This window comes from Armigeres subalbatus, chromosome 1 (genome assembly GCF_024139115.2).
Source record: "Armigeres subalbatus isolate Guangzhou_Male chromosome 1, GZ_Asu_2, whole genome shotgun sequence".
Classification (NCBI taxonomy): Eukaryota; Metazoa; Arthropoda; class Insecta; order Diptera; family Culicidae; genus Armigeres; species Armigeres subalbatus.
Window position 1 is genome coordinate 194,724,172 of NC_085139.1, and position 20,877 is coordinate 194,745,048.

The 20,877-nt window shown below is 43.2% G+C and overlaps 1 protein-coding gene across 3 annotated transcripts in view; it reads right to left on the reverse strand.

Moving 5' to 3' along the window:
• Positions 1-6,638: 6,638 nt before the first annotated feature.
• Positions 6,639-20,877, reverse strand: part of LOC134205640 (lysoplasmalogenase TMEM86A) — a 37,218-nt gene continuing 22,979 nt past the window's right edge. For 2 of the 3 annotated variants that reach the window (XR_009978165.1, XR_009978166.1), the window contains exons 2-5: positions 7,874-8,043; positions 7,512-7,818; positions 7,097-7,451; positions 6,639-7,009 (exon numbers count right to left, since the gene is read on the reverse strand). Coding sequence is in view for 1 of the 3 variants with exons in the window: in XM_062681077.1 (XP_062537061.1) it covers positions 6,975-7,009; positions 7,235-7,451; positions 7,512-7,818; positions 7,874-8,043 (729 nt within the window). In the remaining 2 variants the exon portion in view is untranslated. The remainder of the gene's footprint in view (positions 7,010-7,096; positions 7,452-7,511; positions 7,819-7,873; positions 8,044-20,877) is intronic. The other variant, XM_062681077.1, reaches the window with a different exon arrangement.

A 20,877-nucleotide genomic window follows, 5' to 3' on the forward strand; every position in this document is an offset into this window, starting at 1 on the left:
TCGTAGGACGATTACATTGCGACATTTATTTTTATAAACTTTTTTATAAAACTTTTAATAAAAAAATTGGCTTTTCGCTATTCTCACGCGTAACCAAAGGTCTATCGACCTGTTTCAAATATGGTGGAAACAACGACTTTTAAGGGAAACAGTGTATTTATGCACTTAAAAGCTCGAAAAACACTTTAACATGGTCAAAACGTTAACGAATTTAATCGCAATGTTTACAAGACTCGTAGAACACATCAAAAGCCTCACCTCGGCGCCGTCACTCAAGATCTCTTGGGCCAGCCGTCCCGCTAGCTTGTGCTCCACGTTTCAGCACCAAGATAATTTCAGCGGTCACCGGTTTGGTTTTGCTCTGAGCACTGAGCACCGGATTGCTACCTGAGCCTACCTGAGTTTTTGGTTAGGCGCAGTCTTTTCCTCGTTGGCCGTCAGGGCAAAATCAATCGCCTTTTGGGCCATAGTTGCTCTTCCAAGGAAGCAGAAGGCCTTGGTTGTAGCACCTTTGTCGTCGTTCTCGCTTCCCCCGGGTGGCTGATAAAAGCGTTTTGTTCTTGTCTTACGACTCGAACAACATGGCAGTTTCAGTTCCTTACTGATGTTCTGCCTTCCACTTGCGAACTCGATAATGTTATCGAGCTACTCGACGACCACACCCATCCCGGGTTGTGGCCTGAATATTGTACCCAAATCGCATAGACGAGCTGGTCGAAGACGAGTGTAGCCAAACGAACTCTGAATTAGTGTAGCCAAACGAGCATGACGCCACGATTCCGATCCAAGCAATGGAATGTGTGACATCAAATTCGTGTGGTACTCTTCTCCTTGTTCACTACTCACATCTCACATCTTTATCTCATTTTACACGTCTTTCATCTCGCTTCTCACTATTCACTTCTCGCTACTCACTTATCACTTCTCGCTTCTCACATCTTACATCTTTATCTCATTTCTCACTTCTCACTATTCACTTATCGCCTCTCACTTCTTACTTCTCGCTATTCACTTATCGCCTATCACTTCTCATATTTTACTTCTCACCTCTCGTATTGAATTTCTCACTTCTCAATCTCACTTCTCATTTGTCTCTTCCCACTTCTCGGCTCTCACTTATCACTTCTAGTTTCTCACTTCTCGCTTCTCACATCTTACTTCTCACCTCTCGTATTGAATTTCTCACTTCTCAATCTCACTTCTCAATCACACTTCTCATTTGTCGCTTCCCTCTTCTTGGCTCTCACTTCTCACATCTTACATCTCACTTCTCATATCCAAATTCTCACTTCTCACTTGTAGTTTCTCATTTATCACTTCTCACTTCTCGCTTCTTACTTCTCACTTCTTATTTCTCATTTCTACCTTCTTACTTCTCCCTTCTTATTTCACACTTCTTACATTTCACATCTCACATATTACTTCTCACTTATAATTTCTCATTTCTGACTCCTCACATCTCACTTCTTACTCCTTCCTATTTACTTCTCATTTTTTTCTTTTCAGAAATCACTTTCCACTGCTCATCTTTTACTTCTCACTACTCCCATATCATTCCTTAATTCACACTTCCTCAATTCACAATTCACACAAACCTCACACCTCACTTACCGCTATCGTATTCTCACTTCTCATTTCTCCCTTCCTATTTCTCACTTGTCAGTTCTCCCATCTTACTTCTCATCCTTCATTTTTTACTTCTCCCTTCTCGTTTCACACCTCTCGTTTCTCACTTATCAGTTCTTATTTCTTACTATTCACTTCTTACTCCTCACTTCTCACTTTACACTACTTACTTCACACTTCTCATTTTTCACTTCGTACTTCTTACTTTTCTCTTCTCGATTCTCACTTCTCACTTATCGTATATAATTTCTCTTCTCACTTCTCAATTTAATTTCTCACCTATCGCTTCTCAGTTATCACTGTTTGCTTCTCACTTCTCCCTTCTCACAGCTCTATTTCATTACTCACTTCTCACTATTCTCTTATCACTATTCACTTCTCGCCTTTCACTTGTCACTTCTCATTTCTCCCTTCATTCATTTCATTTATTCAGACTAAGGCCGGAGTGGCCTGTGCGGTATATAAGAGTCTTCTCCATTCGGCTCGGTCCATGGCTACACGTCGCCAACCACGCAGTTTACGAAGGGTCCGCAAGTCATCTTCCACCTGATCGATCCACCTTGCCCGCTGCGCACCTCGCCTTCTTTTGCCCGTCGGATCGTTGTCGAGAACCGTTTTCACCGGGTTAATGTCCGACATTCTGGCTACGTGCCCGGCCCACCGCAGTCGTCCTATTTTCGCGGTATGAACGATGGATGGTTCTCCCAACAGCTGATGCAACTCGTGGTTCATTCGCCTCCTCCGCGTACCGTCCGCCATCTGCACCCCACATTAGATGGTACGCAGCACTTTCCTTTCGAAAACTCCAAGTGCGCGTTGGTCCTCCACGAGCATCGTCCAGGTCTCGTGTCCGTAGAGGACTACCGGTCTAATGAGCGTTTTGTAGATTGTCAGTTTGGTACGGCGGCGAACTCTATTCGATCGGAGCGTCTTGCGGAGTCCAAAGTATGTACGATTTCCAGCCACTATGCGTCTCCGAATTTCTCTGCTGGTATCATTTTCGGCAGTCACCAGTGAGCCCAAGTACACAAATTCTTCTACCACCTCGATTTCGTCACCACCGATGCAGACTCGCGGTGGGTGGCTCACATTGTCTTCTCTTGAACCTCTTCCTATCATGTACTTCGTCTTCGACGTATTGATGACTAGTCCGATCCGCTTGGCTTCCCTCTTCAGTCTGATGTAGGCTTCCTCCATCTTCTCAAAGTTACGTGCCATAATACCAATGTCGTCGGCGAAGTCAAATAGCTGGACGGACTTATTGAGAATTGTACCACTCGTGTTAATCCCTGATCTTCGTATTACCCCTTCCAAAGCGATGTTGAATAGCAGACACGAAAGACCATCACCTTGCCGTAACCCTCTGCGGGTTTCGAAGGGACTCGAGAATGCCCCTGAAACTCGAACTACGCACATCACCCGATCCATCGTCGCTTTAATCAACCGTGTCAGTTAATCCGGAAATCCGTGTTCGTGTATTAGCTGCCATAGCTGGTCCCGATCGATTGTATCATATGCGGCTTTGAAGTCGATGAATAGATGATGTGTGGGCACGTTGTATTCGCGGCATTTCTGCAGTACTTGGCGAATGGCGAACACCTGGTCCGTGGTGGAGCGTTCGCCCATAAAACCCGCCTGGTACTGCCCCACGAACTCTCGTGCAATTGGTGCTAGTCGACGGCATAAAATTTGGGAGAGTACCTTGTAGGCGGCGTTCAGCAATGTGATTACGCGGTAGTTGCTACAATCCAGCTTATCGCCCTTTTTGTAGATGGGACACACGACACCTTCCATCCACTCCTGCGGCAAAACTTCCTCCTCCCAAATCTTGGTAATGACCCAGTGCAGCGCTCTAGCCAGTGCCTCACCACCGTGTTTAAATAGCTCTCCTGGTAGTTGGTCAACCCCAGGGGCTTTGTTGTTCTTCAGCCGACCAATCTCCTCCTGGATTTCCTTCTTCTCACTTCTTCTCACTTCACACTCTTCATTTCTTCTTCCTTGCTTCTCACATATTACTTCTAATTTCTCACTTTACGCTTTTTAAATCTCACTTGTCACCTCTCACATCTCACTTTTCGTTTCTCACTTCTCACTTTTCCCTTGTTGCTTCTCACTTCTCACATATTACTCCTCATTTCTCAATTTTGCCTTCTCACTTCTCATTCGGCCTAATTAAATACTTAGAATATTTTTTCGAAAACCGCGTAAAATCCGAAATACGCGTAAAAAAACGACTTTTGCAAAAATCAACTAAAAATCAACTTTTTATGATTTTCTCGTGGTATAGTGCATTCGTGTCAGGAATAAGGGGTTTGGTGTATTGTGGTTTACAATTATTTTGGGTCGTATTACTGTATCTTCTATTTCATCTGCTATTCCTTCTGAATCTTCTGGATATTCTTCTCATTATCTTCAACCGGCGAGAAAGGCCGGAATGACACAGCGGTCGAAGTATTGGTCGTCGACTATCCATGGCGATCGTACGAGGATGAGGGCGCTTTTACGAGTTGGATTGGCTGTGGGGTAAAATATACCGCGTAGCTTTCTGCATACGGATAGGATTAATGGATACTTGCCTATGATGGGCTTTGCCCAGAGTACCAGTCGCTGTCGAAACCATCACACTAGATCTCAGAAAAAAAATTAGGCTCTTTTTAGTGGAATAGATCTGTCAATACCGACAGCAGCCGGCACTTGGGATGCGCTTTGTGTGGTATTCCTGCGACGAGCTCTGGGGAGAAGGGCAGCATCTCCGGGTGAAATGTGGTCTGGTATGGCAACCTGGAAAAATAACAGGGGTGGCAGTATATGTTTACGGTTAAAAAACTGGGGACTGACCTGTGGGCAAGACTTGTCCCACAGTGCCAGCCGTTGCCGAAACTACTGTGAGGCTCTAAATAGCCGAAACGAAGTTATGACGGCGACTCTCCGTGGATGCGTGTGCACGCCGCGGAGGTCTGACTCGAAGAGGCAAAATCATGGCTTGCTGCTCGCCGATTGACACGCTGACGTGTGAATCTATTATAACACGCTGAAGACATTTTACTCAAACCCCACAATTACTACACGTGTAGTGTAGTTTAGTCGACTGCTTCGTTGTGGATATACTGCTTTCCTCGGTTTCTATGCTGGGTGCGAACTGTTTTCCCTGATTCTCCGGTGTCTATGTGCGCTCTCATTCGCTTTGACGAAGCTGCGCTGTTGCCATCTAGCGGAGACGGACGTGTGCGTGAAATCACTGTATTTCAACATGGTGAAATATAGGAAGAATATTTTAAAATGCTTTTAAAATGTTAGTAACAGTGATATATTGAAAACTTTTTAATAAGTAGGATTAGAAATTTGAAAAACTATATGCTAGACTATTTATCTACTCATGTTTTTTTAATCAAAATATTTCTATTCTCGTGTTGCTTATTTAAAAGAAAATTAAATTTCTAACCCGAAAAATCCAACTATTTTCAGCTAAAATGTGTTTTAACGTCTTAATAAGCATTTTAAAATTGACGTCCTATATCCTTTGCCGGGTGAGATAGAAACGCATCATCCGGCCCCCATTTTGTTTTCTCGCTTTCGTCAGGGCCAATTCCTTCTTTCACCATTTACAATTTCGTGTACAGTCTTGTTTCGTGTAAAAAGTTTAGCCATCTTTTAGTGTTTTGCTCGCTGTAACTCAATGCGTCTCTCAGACTTGTTGTACTGATTCTATTGCCTTCCCTCTCTCCCACGAACTGTCGGCCGGCAGTGAAGGATCAGGTACCGTACGTCAACTGTGACTCCGCAGTATTCGCATGTGGGTGGAGAATCCTTCTTTAACAGAAACGTATGAGTCAGTCTCGTGTGGCCAATCCTTAGACGCGTTAGTACACGCTGATCAGCGTCGTTGGCCTGGTCCACCCATCTGTGTGTGTCAACTTTTTATGATTTTCTCGTGATTTCAAGACTTTTTTGAAAAATCGGGCTAAAAATATTTTTTTTTAAATCCGCGCAAAAAAAAAACTCGTAAAAAAAGTCGCGTAAATAGCGACTCCAGTGTACTCGAAGCATCGAGAGTATCCGCGTACTACTCTAATATTTAATATTTGCCTTACATATTAGAGGGGGTCAAACGCCAAGGGGTGTAAATGACAAAAAGTTGGTTTTGAGAAAAATGGGTTCAAAGTTTTTCCTTTTTTTCGCTTCATACAATTTGTATGAAAGTTCAAAAAATTACTAATGACATATTGCCGCAAAGCACAAGAACCAAAGTATTTTTTGCTGTAGTCAACTCAATTTTGATCAAAATGTCACTTACACCCCTGTGCTTCTAACCCCCTCATTTGTAATGTCATATTTTTTAGATAATTTTCTGATATTTTGTTATGAATTTCCAATTCGGTTTTCCCTTGAAAAATACTTAGAATATTATTTTGAAATACACGTAGAATCCGTAGTCCGCGAAAAAAACCACCGTTTAAAAAATTGGTCAAAAATCTGTTTTTGGCAATTTTTACGTGATTTCCGATATTTTTAGAAAATCCGCGACTGACTAAAACCATCCCCATACTGATATTCACGACAGATTACATAGGAAAAAGGGGTCTCCAGATAGAGGATTGTCAATCCGGAGATGGCGAGTTCGATTCTCGGTCAGATTTAGGATGGTTTCGGGTGGGAAAAATTCTCGGCTCCCTGGGGCATGGGTATATTGTGTATCCAATATTCATTGCACTTGACACACAAGATATACAATACACCTTATATTCGTGCAATTGGCGGGCCTTCAATTAATAACTGTGGGAAAGCTTATAGAACATTAAAGTGAAACAGGCCAAGTCCTAGTAGGAGTGTGGAGCCACTTAAGAAGGAGAAAAATAAGTAGCTGAGAGTAGGGAATGGAAGTCTGGAGAAGAATAATATGAATGTAAAGAATAAAAATGAAAAAATAGTCAAAAAATAAATAATAACGAAATAGAAGAAGAAAATTTTAATAATCAGGAATCGTCATCAATCGATAAACTGCTTTTGCTGAGTTAAGGAACGTTGAATTGTATTTTATTTTTCTTGATGGTAAATTCCTCTAATATCTAAAATAACTTACACAGTCTCTCATTTTGTCTACATTTTTTGTCATTGATACGAATTAACTTGAACTAGGTTCAACATCTAATAATTGAAAACTGCATTGTATTTCGCCTGTAATGGCTATATTTTTGTTATATTTTTCGAGTCTTAATCGAGCCACTTTACCATTCGGTGTACTCCAAATACATTCTTCGCGCAAGCAGATATTGTTGGTGGTGGTTTGTAGATCCTCAAAGCTCGAGGGAAGATAATAGATCACAGTCTATGGTTTCTAATCTCTTTCATCATGGCTCCATATTATTTTCGAATATCTTCACGTCTAAAAAGGTTATATTGTTCATTTTTTTGTTATCCTTAATAGGTATAGTAAATGCACATGCACAGATGAGCTAATTGCGCAACTCACCAAAAACTTTACATATGGAATTATGTAAGTGTTCGTTCATATGAAGGAATGCTTTCAAATGCGTGTTTAAAGAATGATGTTAGATGTTTTATCGATGTCTTTCTTATTTTTCCTTAGAAGATTTCTTCTTCTTCATACCGTTTTGGCTTCGCTTGGGCGATGAAGATTTGGCAGTTTTCACAGAGCCTGGCTGCTCGATGACACTTAGTGCGATTCCAAACTGGGCCACGTAATAGGTGACCATGATGCCAACCTGGGCGTTACTTATTGGAGTGTAGAACTTGTCGAACGCAATAATACTATCGGATATAACGAAGAGTATGCTCCCTAGTCCGCAAGCCATACGGAGGATGTTCTGAAAAATATAAATCCGTGTAGTATGGTACTCAAAGCTACATATTCAAAACTTGTCTACCTTAGCAGAGTCGATTCGTGACAGGGACCGCCAGCACATAGTCAACAGTAGGGCACCATAGATTGGAAGACAAATTTTGATGATAAGTGGCAAGTTGTTAAACATCAGGCCCACTGCTGCGGCTCCGATCCCATAGAGAGGCAGTGCAAACCATGGTCGCAGAGGGTGGAATCCGAAGGCTGATATGTAGAAAACTTGAGCCAGTCCGAAGCCGGCCATTCCGGCCTCAAAGAGGTCGTAGTTGAGTAGTATGTCTCCGGAACATGAGAATATTAATCCAACCAGGATTAGATGTTTGTACTTGTGGCTGTAAATTTCGTGCGTTAATTTTTAATTGAATTTTTAGCTAAATATGTGGGTACCTTTTCTTCAATTCGAAACCTGTAAGCAGTACAAAGATCCACAGGCTCACAATTGGCAGACATTTCAAAACAGTGGATACGACAGTACCTTTTTCGGTTAGGCTAATTAGTGAAAAGTATAGGATAAATGTGATCAGGAACAGTATCATCCGAGGTGCGGCGACCTTTGCCTGTAACAAATAGAAGAAATAGAGAGATTATAGATTTATCTGGACGAAGCTTCCTTTTGCATGCAACTAAACCAGGGTTTGCAGAAAGCGTTTTTGATAGATAATGAGCAATGGTCAAAGCTAGGCAAAAACCTCTACGAATCCTCTGTAAGGCTTTGTGCAAAAAATACGTAAAGAAAAAATAGGGATTTTGAAGCCCCGCCCCTCATTTAACAACAAGTGACGTGTGACCAGACTCCCTCTGTTTTAATTACGTGACGCTCACTGAGACAACCCCTCCCCTTCTATTGCCAATTGTTATAAGGGAGCATCCAAAAATAACATAACGCTTAGAGGGGGAGGGGGTTGCCCGAAGTGTTACAATCCATGCAAATTTTTTGAATAATTCATACAAAAAGTTTGACATAGGGATGGGGAACCAAAATGCATAATTTTCTGCGTTACGTAATTATTGGATCTTCTCTAAAAACATCACATGAAAAAAGTTTTTGTTTTTTTTTCTATGTTTTATCCTCATTATAGACATTTTGATTTTTTTTTTAATTTGGTTGTTTTGCTACGTAACGATTTTTAAACTCACCTCCCCTTAACCCAACGTATCATTTGGTTGCTTACCCTCTTACCAGCACAACTCAACTGGTACATCGAACGAACCACCTCTACCTTCTATTGGTTCGGACAAAAGTAGCACACTTGTTCCTCCCCGACCCCCACTCGTTCGCTGGAAGTCAATTTCTGTGGAACATCAACGGTTTCTGGAACAACCTGTTCTCAATCTACAGCTGCTCACACACGACAGCCCGTCGTGGATCATTGGCCTTCAGGAGGTCAATCGGTTTGTACTCGACTCCATGGACCAGGGAAGTACAAATGGTGATATAATTCACAAGTCCCTCGTCATGGGGATATCAACGCGTATCATCCAGCCTGGGGTGATCCCATGACCAATCCTCGTGACCACCGACCTATTCGAGAGCAATCATTATCCGATTTCGGTCACTGTCAACGCTTCGCCCCCGCACATCACCCGGAGGTCAAGATGGCGCTACGATGCCGCATGAGTATGTATCTTGTGTGGCAAGTACAATGAATATACTGTGCCAAGGATCCGGATACTAGACCGGATCGAGAATCGAACTCACCATCTCCGGATTGGCAATCTTACGCCTTTGCTCGCAAGACTAATAAAGACCCCTTCATTCCAGTGTAAGGTATCAATAACAGCTTGCAGTATTATTGAGTTATTTTCTCCTGGTCTGGCTTCGCCGCGAATTTATGCGAAACACATCCACATCTCTTCCCGATTTCACTAAAACCGTTCTCGATGCCGTCGTTGCCTCCATTTCACAAACTAGCACTCGGCCAAGACTAAAGGGACTCCGCTGGTGGTCGGATGACACGCGCCGTGTGGTTAAGGTGGAAGCCCTTCGAGCGCTGCGGATACTTAATTCCCGGAATGCCCGCCGGTCACTCTAACAAAGCAAGAAAAACACTATGAAAGCAGGTCAGTGATTGTAGAAGTCAACGGAAAACAGTGGGAGGGTTTTCTCGACTCGGTCAACCCCAGCCAATCTGCGGCCGAACTAAGAGGAAAAGTAATCACACTTAGTGGTAAGCGAAGATCTTTCCCCATCCATCTCGACCGGTACCATCTCTGATCCCTCTGAGGGGGATCTCGGGGAATATTTTGCCGGTTTAGTCTCTGTCAACGACTATCCAGCTGAATTAGCGGGCCACCACCTGTAGATCTTCGTCTCTCTCCAACTTTCGAGTCCCTTCTGATCTACAAAACGCCAATTTAAATTCTCCGTTTTCCGCTTCTGAGCTTTCTTTTGCCCTCTCAAGGGTTAATGGAAAATCATCAGGTCCCGATGGGGTGGGTTATCCCATGATCAAATACCTTCCTCTCTCCGCTAAAATCCGGTTTCTGGAATTGATCAACCAAGCATGGTAAGATCAAATTTTTCCAGACGAGTGGCGTAAAAGCCTCGTTGTACCCAACTTCAAGAACGACATTTCCTATCAAGATGTCACAATGTTCCGGTCTATTAAACTAACCTCTTGTGTCCCCAAGGTTGTGGAGAGGTTAGTGAATCGGCGGCTGAGGGATAAATTATTTAGAAGCCGATGGTAGGTTCGGCTATCAACAACACGCGTTCCGCCCGGGATGCGGCATGGGCACATACTTTGCATACCTGGGGTCTCCAGTAGCATTGCGAGCAAAGGCGTAGGATTGCCAAGATGGCGAGTCCGGCTTAGGATGTTTTCGGGTGGGAAACATTCTCGGCTCCCCTGGGCATAGTGTATCCTTTGTATTTGCCACACAAGATTCATACTCATGCGACGGCGAGCATAGAAAAGCTTTCAATTAATAACGTCGGAAATGCTAAGTTGAAAACCAAACCAAGTTCCAGTTGGAATGTAGAGCTATTGAAGAAGAGCCTTGTCAATCGAATCTGGTTGCAGCAACTCAATTGTGACTGAATGCGGCAATATATAAGTTACTGTAATCTATAGGAAGAAGAAGAAGAAGAAGAAGAAGAAGAAGAAGAAGAAGAAGAATGGGTACTGCAAAACGTCTACAACGCCTGCAAGCACATGGATTTAGTTTCTTTGGATATCTCCAAGGCTTTAAGCAGGACTTGGACCCGCTTCGTCCTCCAACAGTTGAAAGAGTGGGGATTTTCCGGCAACTTTCTTGCTTTTGTCCGGAATTTACTCACAGGGTGCTATGTCCGGCATCAGCTCGGAATCTCCATTGATCATGGCGTTTTTTTCCTTCCTCATTTCTGCGAATTTGAAGTAAACTTTGATCTGGTTGAAGATCAGGCAGGCTATCATTAATAGCCGCCTATTCTACGGCCTCGAACTGACCTATAACCTCGTCAAAGCTCTGTTACCGACTTTTAATTCCTACGTTCGAGCCACCTCAGAATTGTTACCCTTAACTCCGGCCGAGTCTACCTGTGCTGAGGCAGGCATCTTTCCGCCACCGTGCGCTGGCTTTCTGTCACAAAGGCGCCACGTTCGCCGCAGCCACCTCTGGAGCATTTTTTTTTCCTGTTCGGGTGTGCCACTGCGACCTGTTATTAGATCTATTGTAGCGTTACCCGTATCCTTAGTGTTTAAGTGCATGTCGAATTACTTCATTACTATTGATAAGCAATGCAGTATCGTTTTCGATACAGTTGTTGTTTTGTTTTCTCAAGAGCAACATGACAAGGTCCCGCTATTTAGACCCTTCACAGAGAGCAAACCCAATGAAGGCGCGCCCTTATCAATAGGAAATCAATCCTTTCTTGAGAAAACAGAACAGTGATACTGTTTTTGGCCATGCATCGGAGCCCTAGCCACATCCTTGTCTTGCTTCTATAATACCACCAGTAAAACAATGAAAACCCGGGATTTAGCTCTGTCTACAAGACCATTTCAAGCAAGCGAATTTGTTCAGTAATAAGAACTTCCGTGTGTTCCTCTCACTACCATTGTTCACCAGTTCAAGAAGAGTTAGTACGTATTTAAACCCCTAACTCGATTTTTCTCGCAGTCAGTTCAGCCTAGGACCGGGTACCGAGGTTTTATAACTAATTGCTTGAAAAGTTGTTTCCGCTGCATACAGTCTAGCCTCAAACAAGAGGAATTCGAGTCTTTCAACTGTCTGCAAGGTAACATTAATTGTGTTTAATTTCTGAGACTGCTGTTGGTAGCGGGGACTAAATACGATGAATCCTTAATTACCACAACTTATTGCCCTAGCTAGAAAAATGGTTTAAGCTAGGACTCTGTTTGGTAGATCTTACACCGCAACACACTACGTCAAAGTGATCTACCGTGTTACGGGATACCTCTGGAGCATACAAAATCCCTCTCCTCACTGAAGGGGACTGGATTCAGCGCACGATGGCCGGCGTTGGTCTCCCCCTCAGTGGCACTCCTCACAACCATTATAAATAGCTCCATAGCTTGCCAATTACGCAGGGGTGACAATTCCATTTCCTTTATAAGTTCGGTGACCGAGTTCCTCAACCACCCACGTTCCTTTCATAACCACGAGCACAGGTTTACGAATGGGTCGGTTACGTCCCGTGGAGTTGGCATTGATTGGATTATTTTGCCAAATAATGCTTCAACAAGCTACAATTGGCCATAATGTATGCATCAAGTTGTAGTGCGCATGTTCGAATTTCTAGCAACAGTTAAGTCCAGAGTATCCACCACGAAGCATTCATTCGCATGTTGCATTTCTCAGGGCAACACACCTCCTTCGTTGATTAACACCCAAAAGGCCAAGCATTTAACTCTGTTCGCTTTCAACCGATCAATGTGAAATTTTAAGACAAGGTTCAGTTTTTATTCTAGTTTCGATTCCACTTTGAGTGGTGCTCAGATTCCGTATGGTTCAGGAATTATTCCAGATTTCGTTGGGGTACCTACGATTTGGCATTTGGGGTATTTATGATGAAAACTTATTTTTTATATGGAACTCTTCTCAAACAACACCTTTAAAAAGAGCTATACTAAATACGTTTCTATTAGTAATTTTTCAGTTTTTTTTTTTGAGTAGGAGGGGACATTAGGAGTTGTTAGCCCAAAACAAGTCATGCGACAGCTCTTTCTTGATGATTTCTCACAAATAATCTTCTGATTCGTCTGTAGAGTATGTAAGACCTCAATGGCCACTTCCAGTACCACATGGAGTGCCCCAGTGGAGCCTGCAGGAATGGACATTTACATTTGTTGACCAAAATATGTCATGTGACCGCTCTTTCTTCATGATTGTGTAACTGCCGGTGACGTCCACACGTCTAGGCAGTGGACGTCCACACGCCCCAAACTAGCTCACCTCTCCTCAGGGCCGGCTTACCTCCTGCTCAAAGAACACACGACACCAGACGTAGCTGAAGTGGACGGAACAAGGAAGGATCATTCAGATGCATGCACCAATATCATTAAAGAAATCCATGTACATTTTAATTATTTATATATTTTTCTTATCATGTTAGGGTTAGTTTTTTTTTGTTTGGTTAGTAGATTCGTTGCGGCTGATAGATGTCCTGAGAAGCATACGGAGACCAGGCTCCTAACATACCTGTGGCGATGCGACAAAGGGGGGGGGGATGGCAAAGGTGGGCTCGCCCGCGAACTCTGGGTGCAATGCACATACGGCCTACTGCGGGACGGTACGGGTCGCGGAGCTTGCTCCCGGCTTCAGGTAGGCGTCTATCCTCATCGTATCCGAGGCTTTCGGTATTTCGCATGGGCTTCGCGTGGGGATCTGGAGTCCGGTGGGCAATGATTCTGTCCGCCACTTCCTGCCGATGATTTCCCAGATGGCTTTGACTGATTTTTCGTCCTCTACTGTGCTGGCGGCGCGTCGTCTCGGTCTGTCGCAAATACCGGTCCCAGGTCTTCCCGAGGGAGTGCGACCGATGGGGCCACTGCAGAGTGTCGGGATTTTGTCCGGGCTATCTCCGGTCGCAGAAAGTGCTGGCGACGGGATCCAGATAATGGGGCCACCTCGTGGTATTCTTGCGTTGAGTTTGCCACATAACAATGGCGGCGTTTGAGGTTACCTCGTCAGGGCTAGGGATGTAGCGGAACTTTTACGGTTTACGATTTCTGGTGCACCACGAATAGCCAGGAACTTCCTGATGGGTTCGCGAAACGTCTTGGATCGGGACCAAATTGGTTCGGGACACAGGCTGGGCTTGATTTGGCCGGAAACTGCCCCGACCGTGTAATACTTGCAATCCGGTGCGGGCCGCCAATCAAGAAATACTTCAGATCCACGTCTCGCACTTTAGAACTCGGGCGAAGAAGCACCGTGACACTGGACACCGTTCTTGGAACTCCCGCTGAGGAAATCGGCAATAGCTTTACTTCGGCCTCACCGCGTGGTGACCCTTGATCACTTGCTTGATAAAAAAATATAAGGATAAAAGGATGCTCTGAACCTTTTGGAGGATTGGCTACTAGGACAACGGACGGATACAACATGGCGAGGAAAGGTAAATATGTATCTCAAGCTTGCAAGATTATGCATGAATGAGAACTACTTTACATTCCGTGGAAGCTTCTACAAACAAACGAAGGGTGCACCTATGGGAAATCCGCTATCACCGTTTTTGTGCGAATTATTCATGGCGAATTTGGAGGACAACCTAGAGGAACAAGGAGTACTACCCGAGAAGTGGTGGAGATACGTGGACGACATTTTCAGCATCATCAACCGGAAAGATCTACCCAGGATTTTGGAAGCGATAAACAACGTGCATAAAGACATCAAATTCACCCACGAGGAGGAAAAGGAAGGTAAATTACCTTTCTTGGATCTACTGGTTATCAAGGGAACAAATGCAACATTAGACTTCGAAATCTACAGGAAGCCCACCAACACCATGAGAGTCATCCCATACACATCAAATCATTCGTATCAGCACAAAATGGCAGCTTTTCATCACATGATCCACAGGATGCAGACGATTCCCTGAGCGAAGAAGGAAAACGAAGGAGCTTCAACACATCTTGGAAACAGCGAGGATCAATGGATACAAGGAAAGAACAATACAAGCAATCATCAACAAGAAGCAGAGGAACCTACGGAAAAACGAACTGACAACACTAACACCGATCGATGAACCGCTGAAGAGGGTATCGGTCCCCTATGATCGACACATCACCCACCAGCTACGCCATCGACTGAGGAAATTCGGCATCGATTTAGTATTCTCCAGCAGAAGCAATCAACTGAAGACTCTGTTGGGCTCCACAAAGGATAGAGTAGAAATGTTAAATAAGGCCGGGGTTTATCAAATTAATTGTTCACAGTGTGATAAAGTATATGTAGGTCAAACAAAAAGATCGTTAGATGTAAGGTTCAAAGAACATATTGCAGAAGTAAGTAAGGCTAAGAGGGAAACTGATAAGGGATTAAATTATGAGTTTAGGTCTAAGGTAGCTGAACATGTATATCAGGAAAATCATTCAATTACGACATCAAACATTAAAATTTTAAGAAATGTCTCTTCTCCGTGGAAACTTGATGTTGCTGAGAGCTTGGAAATCTACCGACAGGTACAAACGCGGTTGTTGAATAAAGATCAAGGAAATGGTAGCTCCTGGCTCTTCAGGTTTATACCTAAGCATTAAGCGCATCAAGCGAGTAGAGCATAAGCACCGTAGGAAGATAAGTACCTAGATAAATTATTATACCTACGCATAGTATAAATAGTGTAAGCTGCGATCATTTTCTTTAAGTCGAGTCAAGTACGAGACACTGAAGACGGCCTTACAGTTGAGGTCGAAATACGTATCTGTCAGGATACAATTAAGTGGTGGAATTCAATGGGATTGTTTAAACTCGTCTTATGACAGGTGAAAACATTCCACTAAAAAGCTCAAAATAATTTTCTTATCAAAAAAATATCGATTTATCGGACACTTTAACTTTCTTCTCGCCTGGTTGGTTTCCGACTGCTGCGTCTCGTGACCCGATACGATCCCCTCGCTATCTTCGATTTTCTCTCTTCATCCCCACCATAGGGGTGCCATCGTCGCACACGAGATTTGAGCCACACGGAATTAGTTGGTTTTATACGTTTAAGGCAGAATAGGCGTTTCCAAAGTGTACACCTATTCTACCTTTGGCTACTGCATGCGAAGTCTCACAATAGTAATGGTTAGTATGTTTTTTTATTGATACCCACGCAAATGTACTGATCCTTGGTACCGAAAACGGTAACAATTGTCTCACAAATAATCTTCTGGTGCGTCTGTAGCCGAGAATGGTAATCAAAATGACTGGGGCAGCAGCACAATCCTGCCCAATTTGGTTGCAGCAACTCAAATGTGACTAAATTCGGTTGCATATGGATCACAGAAACTTTTGTGCAACATGTGTGCTGCTCGGGAAGTTACCAGAAAAGATGAAGAAACAGTGGGTCAGCTATATTACACCGAACTCCCTTGTGGGGCAGTCAAATAACTCTGGGTTTGAATCATGAAAAGGCAATATCAAATAGATTTGGAAGCATCGAAGTAGGCTTTATAAGAACCACAACGGAGAGCCACCAAAATATTAATCGAAGCAATCGTGGCAATTCACTGTCAGTCAAATACATGTGGTGAACCATCGCAGACAGGATTGATATTTTTCCAGCATAGGTACTCCCGCTTGAGTATTCCCACAATAAGCTCCACATCCTTCGACTTAACACGCTTTGCATTGATCGATTTGTCGTGCTTCCGGAGGCAACGTCTATAGAACTTTAGCATTTCTTCTCCATTGTATCAATTGTACTATCGTCTGATAAAGTGATAGTCGCGCTCCTTAATTCCATCAGCAGACTTAATGGAATGTAGAATGTGGTGGCAAGGACTTTCATGGCTTCGCAGCGATAAGAGTTCTTGACCAATTCCAGTAAATGACGGTATAGATCAGGAAGTGTCCAAAGAAGCAAAAAAGTCTTTATATACAACCACTTCTCCATCACCAACTTTCACCTAAGATTACGTGAACCAGTTCTCCAATTACCAGCGCATGCTTCGCATAACCGTCTACTGACGGCGCTTTTTCGCTAATTTACGGGTATCGATGACCGAACGAGTGCTTTATCGCTTTTAACTACAGTCGAATTACAGGTTGCAGAGCTAGCATTAAAACGGTTAATACAAACAGATTCAATTTCGGCAGAACTGAAGGCATTTGAAGCCCAACAGTTAGTCTCATCGCACTCACATCTACGTGTATGTTCAACCCGTTGATCAATTCTGACGGCGTTCTTGAAATCGGTGGGAGAAATTATAGCTCTGATGCACAATCCTACGATTCCTGACACCAAATTCTGCTCCCAGGTTGACATCCGTTTTTATCTCGTTCGATGCCAGCACGCAGCGACACACAACTCAGTGATTCTGTATATGTAATTCGATTATTTCTTGGCACCTATGAAAGGTCATAGAGTTCACTCCCCCAGCATCCGCAAGACCGTGATTGCACAACAAATCTCGACTATTCCAGAGTGCCTTGCTTCCCATCTAAGAGATAGTAATAATTTCCAAAATAATATCTATGGTAACGAATGGAGGTCATGCTACTATCATACAAAAGTCTTGTACCAGCTATGAATTTAAGTGCATCGCTTAATGCTAATGCAAAAAAAATGGTTAAATTAGGTGGACTAGCTCAAATTTATCTTAAATTTTTCATTCCGTTGTTTATCTGAAATAGCTTCCCATTCTGATGCTTGACAACAACGGGAATACTGATCCACTGACGATTAACTGATAAATTGTTCAACCTTGATCGATCTGCTTATCAGCACATTCAACAACTAACTCAGCTAAGAATTTATATCACCCACTGCCGTTAAAAATAGTCGTTATCAGCTTAAGCTCCATTCGCCTTAGGGAAACACATCGAACCATATTTTAAATTTCAATGCCTGTAAGGGAGATTAGTGCAAATTAAACGGCTGAAACTAGGCCTGCTTTCCAAATTAAATCTCCTTTCCGATTAAAATTGTATTATAGAAATGTTTGCTAACTGATTCCTGACTTGTTTTTCCGCCAAACTATGTTGATCTTCCATATATTTTACGACAATGATGGACCTAATATGAGTAGAGTAAAGATTTATAACATGCCGTGTTATTTAGTTCTATGCCTTTTTTGTAACAGATTCTGTTACAAAATGTAGGGGAACGGTTCGCCATTTCATATCATAGCTCCTATTTCCATCCCATCAAAAACAAAGCAATGGAAAGGGATTTGGTTTGTATATAATTTTTGTGATTTGAAGCCTCTCAAATACCACGAAAAATGGAGATAGAAGAAAAAGAGAACGTTATTTTTGGCAACCGACCCGGCAACGAAATAAGGACTATGATTGGAAACTCGATACCTGGAATGTCAGGACCCTAAATGAATCTGGACGGGTGAGCCTTCTGGCTCGCGAATTGCAGAAGGTTGGAGATGAAGCAGATGAAGCGAGTGATGCGGTGGAAATCCATTAGCGAACGAATCTGTGTGTTGAGGATACGGGGCAAATTCTTCAATTACAGCCTAGTCAACGTTTATGCTACGTTTAGACAAGGCAAGTGAATTGAGCAAGTCGCTTGAATTGAACGCGAACTGAACGTGTAAACACCTTAATTCAATTCACTTGAACGAAAAGAAAGTTGAACATGTTCAACTTTTGGCAAGTCAGTTGAATTCAACTGAGTTGTTCAACTCACTTGCCCTGTCAAAACGTAGCATTACGCACAGACAAACGATAAATCTGACGACGGGAAGGACACGTTTTATGAATGTCTTGATAAAGCCTATGGAGAGTTCCAGCATGACGTGAAAATTGTTATCGGAGACGCCAATGCTCAGGTTGGTAGAGAGGACTTTTTCCGTCCCATAATGGGTAGGGAGAGCATTCACTCCGCTACCAATGACAACGGCCTACGGCTAGTAAATTTTCGAACGAAAGATCATAGCGAACGATGCGTTACAATATCCAGCGATTGTCGGCGAAAGGAGTATCGGCTGAGTACCGCCAGAAGCTCGACGAACGGATAAGTGCAATCAACGTTAGCGACAACATCAACGATCTATGGGAGTCGATCCATGGAGCGGTGATCACAACAGCACGAGAAGTGGTAGGCACTGCACAGAGGCGACCCAGGCCGGTTTGGTTCGATTTGGAGTGTCAGAGAGTGACAGACGAGAAGAACGTTGCCAGAAGCCGGATGTTGGAGTCGGGTACCCCATCGAATAGAGATCGGTACAAGGAAGTAAGAGCAGCCGAAAAACGAACCCACCGCAGGAAGAAAAAAGAATACGAAGAACAAGTTATTAGTGAGGCGCAGGAAAAAATTGAGCAGAACGATATGCGGAGGTTTTATGAGTCTGTCAATGGCGTGCGGAGAAAGACAGCGCCATCTCCCGTCATGTGCAACGACCGACAAGGGAATTTGCTGACAGATAAAACTGAAGTGGCTGCCAGGTGGAAGCAACACTTCGAGACTTTGTTGAATGGAGGAAGTGACGGTGCATCGGTGAACAGAATAAATATTAGCGACGATGGACAAGCTGTGGAGTCACCTACACTAGATGAGGTTAAAAAAGCTGTTAAAGAGCTGAAAAATAATAAGGCTGCGGGGAAGGACCAGCTCCCTGCTGAAATTCTCAAACATGGCAGTGAGCAGCTTTATGAAGTTCTGCACCATATTATGTCGAAAATATGGGAAGACGAAGAAATGCCTGCTAGCTGGTTGGACGGCCTCATTTGCCCTCTCTTTAAGAAAGGGGACAGACTGGAGTGCGCCAATTACCGAGGAATACCCCTCCTTAATTCGGCGTACAAAATTATGTCCCGTATTCTGTTCAACGGATTGAGACCGCTTGAAGAGTCCTTCGTCGGCGAATACCAAGCAGGTTTTCGTGAGGGCCTATCAACGACGGATCAAATGTTTACCCTGAGACAAATCCTTGATAAATTCCGGGAGTACAGCTTGCAGACACATCATCTGTTTAATCAAGGCGGCGTACGATTCAGTGAAACGGAATGAATTATGACAAATTAAGCTTGAACATGCTTTTCCGGCGAAACTGATACGGCTGATCCGTATAACGTTGGACGGATCGAAATCAAGTGTAAGGGTTGCGGATGAAATACAGTAATATCCCGATTTTATCATCCCCCTGGTGAATTTTGGGGTGATAAAACAGGGTATAGCATAGCATAGCATAGCATATGTGATTGTACAAATCGTGGATGGCTATACAATGCTCAATTGAGCAAACTACTGTATATTGTCGCAAATTGGCACTTGGGATTAGTAACTTTTCCTATACAGTAGCAGTTGTATACCTGGCCACGTCCTTACAATCACGGAAGGAAGGGAAGGAATGTTAGTTCAACATCTACTAGTGAAGATGCAGGGAACCCATACTACCTTCATAGATGTCTCGGGAAGGAAAATTTGTGTTAGTGGGTGAGGTGAATAATAGGGAGCTCCTGGCTTCGGAATTCTAACTCATATGAATAAAAACCTGCGATTAATCCATTTAGCGGAGTGTGATTTTTCATGGTCCCCCTATGAGGAAGTATTCTCACACAACATTTTTATCCGGATAGAATGGCGGGTGATAAATTCTTGAGCGCCGGATCGCCGGATAATTTAATTCTAATCCACAAATTTTCCTTCTCGTCGCCTCATCAGATAAATTTTACAAGCATATTTACAAAACTTCAGGACCGCGACGGGATTCGAACCCAAAACAATTTTAAAATGTTCAGTGCGCCCACTAAAACCACACCACCACATGAATTGATTGAAAGCGAGGGGAAAAACTGCTGTATTGAACCTTTTGCTTATCGTAGATTCATCGTCAGATTCAATCAGCTTGGAGAGGCAAAGTAAGCAGCATTTGATTTTCGCGAAACATGGGAAGAAGGATAACAATTTTTCGCACCATCGCTTGTGCCGGAGTTTATCGCACTGTAATTTATCCGGATAAAATGCATGGTGGAGTGATCAGTTGTCGCGTGAGTGAGTGAGAAATCCGAACCCTGGGGAGCTCTATTCGACAATATAGAGCGTTTGTCAATAACAGAATATGCTGAAAAAATATTAAAATATATTTATCAATTTACTTACGAACCGTCCAAAGGAGGACAAAGTAACCTGGATTTTACAAATGTTTCGCATTATATACAAAACACGTTCAACCGCACACTTATTCACTGAACATTCAAATCAGAACCAGAAACTCGGATTTTACGAATGTTCTAAATTCTATCTGAAACACGTCCGATCACGCACCAATTGTTTACTCACTCGG